The 7,407-nt window shown below is 37.6% G+C and overlaps 1 protein-coding gene and 1 long non-coding RNA gene across 2 annotated transcripts; one reads left to right on the forward strand and one right to left on the reverse strand.

Annotated features, from left to right (window-relative positions):
- The first annotated feature begins 208 nt into the window (after window positions 1-208).
- LOC148876554 (uncharacterized) lies at window positions 209-2,274 on the forward strand. Its single transcript, XR_016104826.1, has 2 exons — window positions 209-411; window positions 2,004-2,274. It is a non-coding gene; the product is annotated as an uncharacterized LOC148876554 (long non-coding RNA).
- Window positions 2,154-6,753, reverse strand: LOC148876555 (uncharacterized). The gene is made up of 5 exons (XM_088963656.1): window positions 6,190-6,753; window positions 5,667-5,693; window positions 5,399-5,521; window positions 3,832-4,081; window positions 2,154-3,617 (listed from the first exon to the last, which is right to left on the reverse strand). Exons 1-5 carry the CDS (start codon window positions 6,237-6,239, stop codon window positions 2,808-2,810), a joined length of 1,260 nt encoding a protein of 419 aa, XP_088819782.1. The 5' UTR covers window positions 6,240-6,753; the 3' UTR covers window positions 2,154-2,807.
- Between the last annotated feature and the right edge of the window lie 654 nt (window positions 6,754-7,407).

The raw sequence follows: 7,407 nt of genomic DNA on the forward strand, positions 1-7,407 counted from the left end.
AAAGGCTATGTTGGTCATTTGCAACCATAGAGGCAGACTTGTGTGTGCTTTTGTACTGTGTCAAATGTATGCTCAGCTTAATTGTCTAATTAATAAGCGAAACTCAACAAACGAAAAATTGTTGTGTAATTAATAAAAAGAGCCAAAAAAGTGAGATTTGTTTGCAGTGGGTTTGTAGTACAAACCTACAAAGAAAGAGCCAAGGACTGGAACGTGAGACTCATTTTCTATTTACATAGAGAGCAGTGGAAGTACAACTTACAAGAGAAGAGGGCAGACAAAAGGAAACGCAAGCAGACCCATACGCATACTGAGAAAAACAGGGACATTGGAAACAAGAAGAGCAATGAAGAAGAAGAAGAAGAAGAACGCAAAGATTTTCAGCGCTTGGACGTTCTCCACTATAAACAGGTTAGTTTGAGTTTCTTCTCTTTTGATCCCAGAAATAGAAGTCAAAGTCTTTATTCTGATTTTTCCATGCTGAGTTTCTTAAGAGTGAAATATTTGTCTTTCCTTCTATTCTCTTCAGGGTATCTCTGAGAATTGAAACTACTGTTTTGTTTCATCACCTTTCACAAAGACTAAAATCACCCATTTTGTTTTTAAATTTTGGGTGCATGAATTTTTCTCTCTTCTTCATGATGGGTATTAGAAAACCAGCTCTAATCTTCTTCATTCATCTGTAAAATGCAAAAGAAAATGTTGGATACTGCATACGGGGAAGTTGGGTTTCTTTTTTTATTCAAATAGTGGAAAGTTCTACAATGCTAGACTGAGAATAACCTTTTTCTCAGGATTGTTTTATTGGAGTCTAGAATATTGAACAAAAAATTAGAAATGAGCGTAAGGAATTCTTTTAGTTTTAGCCATATTATTTGTATGTAATTGATCAGAAGCAATATGGTTCAGAGGTTCTTTTGGGTTTCTGTTTATCATATGACTTCAAAAGTTGCTTCACTGCTGAAGCCTTCAGCGAGTGAATTAATTAATCCAGTGTTGGTGTCGCAGAAATCAGAATGGCACGTGGCAGTTTACATTTTTCCACGTGTCAATATTAATTGCATGTACCTAACTCCTAGCCCCAAGCTCCAATGAAATTGTTTATTAGGTGATAATACCTAACCATGAAATGTAATTTTGTTTCTGAAGAGACGGGGAGTGATTGTATTTGTGAGTTGCGGCCTCTGTGTAGTGGTCAGTACCAGTGGCTATAAATGAATGGAAATGGAAGGGAGGGGTTTCAGTTTTCTGCACTGTCTGAGTGGTGGTTTGGTCTTTTAAAACAAACTCTAAGTTCTTAGTATTTAACAAATCAAACCCAAGCATCGATATACATTTACTGAGATCGCAATATAGAAACTGGGTTGGTAAGGGGGAACGATAATTTTGGATTTCCTTCCTGAAATGCTGAGATGTTGTGAGGTTGGGCCGCCTAGGTGATCTGGTTTTCCACTGCAACACTCAATCAAACTCTGGGTTTCTGTCTTTCTCACTGGTTTTGGTCTCTGGACACTGACGACACCCTTTTTCCTTTCTTACAATCTCACAATGTCATTAAATGCATCTTTCCCCCACTTCTTCAGGGCTTCTCCTTTTTCTGCTTTCCCTGTTTGGTTTTTCATTTCTATCTCCTTTTCCTGTCAAGTTGGTGTGAACCGGGTAGCGGTTCTTGGGCTCAATAGCCATTTTCAGTGCCTTCAATCAAGATTAAAATGGGCCATCTCAGGAAACCCATATGGGTTCCCTTTTGCCCATTCATCTGTAAATTATACAGCTTGGTTTTCCTGCAGTTTCATGCCTAAAACAGGAAATTCATTTTGAGGAAATCAAAAGGGGAGCTTAATTTTCATGTGATTTGGTTGTAGTAACTGAACAAACTGTAGGAAATCATTTTTTTTGTTGTTTGTTTGTTGAGAATATATAGTATCTATATTGTTTAAAAATATTCGAGGCTTCATTTCTTCTGAATTTCTTTCGACTGTGGTGCTAAATTTTGGTTGCAGGAATACTGGTGCAGTAGCCTTGTAGTGCTGTGGGTTTGACCCGGTGTAACTCGGTTGAAGAGATTTGGGTCTCAAGTCCTCTTTTAAGGAATAGTTCCTTATTTTTCCCTTCACTGTCTGGTTCTGATATTGGCATTAACAGGCTCAATCTTAGGCAATGATCAATGTAATATGGTACATTTTTCTATGATAAACTAGTTATCTGATACATCAATCAACTTTTCTAAATAAGGTAGTCAGAAATAAAACAAGCATTACTTGGTATTATACATATGTTGATTGCATATTTCAAGCTCATGCTAGACCCTTAAGAGTAAGCACTATAGAACCAAAACCAAGAGAGATAAGACTCCTCTCTTTGGTTGATTTTTGGTCTATTATCCACATACCAGCTGCCATGTACACTATACAAAGTTGATCCTGATCGCTGAAGAGAAGGATCAGCGGGACAAACACTACAACCCGGCCGGAAACAACTCCTCCGGCAGGCGGCCATCAACGTTGCTTAAGAACCAGTAGGTGTGTTTTGGTTGGTCCAGGCTTAGAACATCTGCGATGTTATCAGGTTAGCCTAGTTGAAGATGAGGCCTGGAACCAAATTAAGAAGATAAAAGCTTAGGAGATTGGATTTGTTCCTCACAGAGTGCGGTTCACACCAACCGCACAGTACATTGCAGCCATGCATTGAGAACATCTTCTGTATTTGATGCTATCATCTATGGGAAGATGTTCCTAATGCATGGCTACGATGTGCTGTGGTTGGCGTGAGGCGCATTCTGTGATGAGAAAATCCCAACTCAAAGCTTAGAGCCTATAGTATTCCATCCCTTCAGCATCCTCCCTGATAATATCAACAAGGGGATCAGGGAAATCCACAGGCCATAATACTACATCGGTGAAGGGAAGATCCATCTTCGCAAGATGGTCAGCTGCTCGGTTGGCTTCACGCCATGAATGGGACACTCGATACTTCTCAAACGTTGTCAGCAGCTCCCAGATGTGGTACAAGCACCTAGTGGCTTTGTGAGGACAAGACCACTGTTTATTGATGACTCTCACAGCACTCAATGAATCAGACTCAACCCAGATAGCTTTTATTCCCTGACCCACAGCAAGAACAAGACCCCTCCAAATGGCCAACAGTTCCAGTGAGAAAATCCCATCTCTAGGGGCCTTGGTGACATAGGCACATATGGGGTTACCCTTGTGATCACGGAGCAGACCACCCAGTCCAGAATTATGTCTATCAATGGATCCGTCTGTATTCAATTTTGTCCATCCCATCATGGGTTTCTCCCATCTACACCACCTAATTGGTCTAGCAACTGGGCTCTTAGCTAGCCATTCCACTTTCAGGATTATGAACTGATTCCAGTCCTCAACTGGACCGAACCCATTGAATCTCCTAAACATTGGAGCAAACTCGTCCTTGTATTCATTTCCCATGAGATAGTTCAGTTCTGCATTCATCTTGTGCTTTTTCCCTCGAAGATGCTCCTCCAAACATCGGTTGCTGTTAGTGCTCACTAGACATAGTGCACAGCACCATTCCTTTTGAGCCTTCCTTGAACTGCTCGGCCAAACAAGTTCAACGACTGGCTCTTTGGAGTAACCCTGCAATAAAAAATTGTCAAGAATTCAGCATCAAACACTCAATGCTTTAACTCTCAAAGATGACGAGAGCAATGCTGCCAGAACTGGTAAGAAAAGTTTTTGAAATGGAGAAATCTTGTTCACATAACAGCTTTTATATGCAAGAGATATCTTTGATATTCATCCAAAACATGCCAGAAAAGTTTTTGAAAAGAAACCCATTTCATAGCTCTACCTCGTGGATGATGTGCTTTTCCACTGCTCTTGATCCACTCTCTTTGATGTATCTCTGCGCAGCAACAAGGAAGTCATCCTGTTTCTTAGGGGCAAAGCCCTTCCACAATTTGAACCATACGTAAAGCATTTGCATCTTTACATAAAAAACGATTCCAACAGAGTGTTGATAAAGATAAGAAGCACCGTCGAAGCACGGTACCACCAACAAGCTGGCAGCTATTCCCCTTGCATAAGGCCAGAATTCGAAGCTACCATGTAAAGACAAACAGATCAATGAGGAGATTTAACAAGTTTCTACAATAATGTATATGAATTAGCTTCTGGTAGAACAGAAATAGAAAAGAAAATGAATAAGCAACTGGAACAGTCCATAGGTAACCAAAAATACCTTAGCAGAAGTTAAAACTGTGATAATTTAAGAACTAAAAACTTCTTAGTAGTAGTAACTGTGACAATATAATAATGAAGCTAACTACTATTAGCTTGTTGGATGCCTGGTATTATGGTATCATTTCAATTTACTTTTAAGTGAGTGGCATTGGCATCACTACACTATTATCACCTGAAATGAATTCATTTCAAACGGTCAACAAACCAAAAGTAATTTTTTCCTCAAAATAAAGAGACCCAATCATTTAAATACTTTAGGGAAAATTCCCTTGGGCCTAGTGTCACTTTGGTCCCAGAACTTTAAAATCCGACAATTAAGTACCTGAACTTTCAAAACGTGCCAATCCTGTCCTTAACTAGCCATTAAGTGGCATTTGAAATTCACTTTGGTCCCCAAACTTTAAAAAGTGACAATTCAGTAATTGAACTTTCAAAACGTGTCAATCCGGTACCTGTCGTTAACCAGCTGTTAAGTGGCATTTGAAAAGACACAAATTTCCTTCGAGTGTCATCTAAATTTCTTTATTAACCATCCAAACATTGACAAAAAAATGAACAATCCCAAATCCTTTTCTCTTCTATTCAAGAAAGTTGGGGTCATGTCTCAATGGGCATTCTGGTGACCCCAACTTTCTTGAATAGAAGAGGCAAGGATTTAGGACTGTTCATTATTTTGTCAATGCTTGGATGGTTAATAAAGAAAATTAGATGACACTCGAAGGGTGTTTGTGTCTTTTCAAATGCTACTTAATGGATGGTTAAACGATAGGTACTGGATTGGCACGTTTTGAAATTTCAGGTACTGAATTTTTGCTATTTAAAGTTTGGGGACCAAAGTGGCACTAGGCCCAAAAGTACAGGGTACTAATTGGGAATTTTCCTAATACTTTATCATCAAACAAGCATAGCTCCACCTCTAAAATTTAAAGTAGGATAAAAAATAAATCATTTCATTTCATTCATGTGGCATCCAAACATGTTGTATGTATGTTCATCTGTTTATGACATATTCACACATATATTCTGTTCCAACTGACATTCTGTTTCAGAAGCAAAAAAAATCTCACACAATAAACTACAATTTGAATTGTCAGATTCTAAGCTGGAAAAGTGAAACATAAAATTCAGTATAAAGAACAATCAGTTTATCCTAGTCTTAAGAAAGAAACAGTTACCTCTTGAGAGTCCCTGCAAGCGTAATCTCCAAGAGTGTAATAAGAGAAAACAGAATCCAATATGTGAGACATTGTCGATTGTTTGACTTCAAGCCACTCTCCATGGCTTGGATTGAAGCATATCTGTTAAGAATCCAAGAGAAAAGTAATCCTAATTCTTAGTTTCTCTCCAATATTTTGAAAGCTCAGACAACCTCAACAAAAACAGAAGGTAGAGCAAACGAATTTCAGTATCTTATTAGCAAAATAAGAGGGAAAATCCACTTACAGGGGATAGATCAGAGTAAATACAGGCCTGCAGAACAAGAACATATAAACATCAATAAAACAAGAGGATCCAACCAAGGTTTGTAGCCTCCTAGTAAGAATGAGAACTACTCTTTACACAAAAGAACCCATCAAAGCTAGAGTAATTGATTGAAAGGACAACTGAACAAAGACTCATCCAAGGTTCAGCATGCTACATAAAATTTCAACTTTTGAAAAGAAGACAACAGAAATACATTTGAAAATAAAACAACAGTCCATCACTTTGCAAAAAAAAAAAAATCCATTCAAATTCATTCCCTGTTTCTTCTAAATTAGCAGAGCAAAACATGAAATAGAAAACTAATCCATCAAGGGTTCATCATCAAATCAACGAAAAAAAAAAACACCAGAGAAAATTGAATTGCTTTTGGTGGATGCATAGAAAAGTATCCAAAAACTTGAAATAAATTAAAGGAAAAAGGAGACAGAGAGAGGAATTCAATATTTTGTGTCTCTATTTTGTCATGAGAATCATAACATACCCAGCAAATAAGATCTTAGCAGCCAACTTGAGAAAAGATACTGAATCCATCTCTCCAATTCCTCGTCTATTTCCTTCTTCTCATACAGCTCACTAGAATCTTCAGAAGACAATGGCTCATCTGCTCTGCGTTTTTACAACAGCGGAGACAAAACTAACTCTTCTCAATAAGGAAGGTATCCTTTAAGAATAACCGAGGGAAAAAAAAAGAACAACCTCCTTAATAAGCAAGGAAGGAATCTGTTTTATAAGAATGGAGACAAAACTAAGAACAGAACAGCCTCCTTAATAAGCAAAAGAGGAAAATAGACGGCAGACCGTAGTCTCAGCTTCGAGATCGTGAGCAAAAAAGTTGGAAAATGAGAGCGTCACCCGTCGTGTTCTACTGCAGCAAATTCTGTCCGAATTTTGCAAAGACAGATTTTTGTTCATGAAAATAGTTTAGTTTTACCACGTAATCATAAACTTAATAACCTCAGACCACGGGTGAGTCACCCACGGGTGAGTCACCCATGGGTGACGGAATAACCGAATAATTTGTTCATCACCTAATGTAACATCGTATAAAAGTTGATTCGTTGAATGCATGGAGAAGCTTTTGTAATTTGTCCCCAAATTTAGGGAAAAAGACTTAAATCTCCCCTGAATTTTTACATAAATACTGAAACCTCCAAATGAACTAAAACCTGATTTTGCCTTTTGGTGGTTGGAGATGCGCTCAATTGTTTCTTTTTGTTGATGATTATGCTTCACCTTATCTTAGTTGTACAAGTTCTTTTTTTTATTTTCTTTTATTCACAGTAAAAAATAAAAATAAAAACCTTATTAGTTAATGTTATTGGACAAAGACCTCCCCTGGTTAGTAATTTGTTAAGATTTGCTTGCCCGTGATATTAAAATTTTTCGAAAACCCAGTTTTGCCCTTTTCATGATGATGAAGCAAGAAAAAATATCAAAACAAATCTGGTGTCCCTACTTTCTAATATTTCCAGTGGATGTTGAAACCTTTGCAAGATGTGATGATGCAAAGAAGATTCAATCTGTACAACCTTACAAAACCAGAATTTGGGTGTTTTGCAAATGGATCTTTAAAATTGTAAAGTTCAACTTGCAAAATCTAAGATTATAAGGTTTCATATAACATAAGAAAACATATATTATATTGTTAATGCCAAACCCATCATCCGTCAATATATATTACGGAAATCATCAAATATCG

This window comes from Nelumbo lutea, chromosome 1 (genome assembly GCF_056320005.1).
Source record: "Nelumbo lutea isolate HS-2025 chromosome 1, American lotus-T2T, whole genome shotgun sequence".
In the NCBI taxonomy this organism is placed as follows: Eukaryota; Viridiplantae; Streptophyta; class Magnoliopsida; order Proteales; family Nelumbonaceae; genus Nelumbo; species Nelumbo lutea.

Bases quoted from the DNA above. Each gene is read 5' to 3' on its own strand.
- LOC148876555 (XM_088963656.1), bottom strand. From the start codon at position 6,239: ATGGATTCAGTATCTTTTCTCAAGTTGGCTGCTAAGATCTTATTTGCT. The intron at 4,082-5,398 runs GTAACTGTTTCT...TTTACATGGTAG, and splicing joins CTTGCAGGGACTCTCAAGAG to CTTCGAATTCTGGCCTTATG. The intron at 3,618-3,831 runs GTAGAGCTATGA...TTTTTATTGCAG, and splicing joins AAAAGCACATCATCCACGAG to GGTTACTCCAAAGAGCCAGT.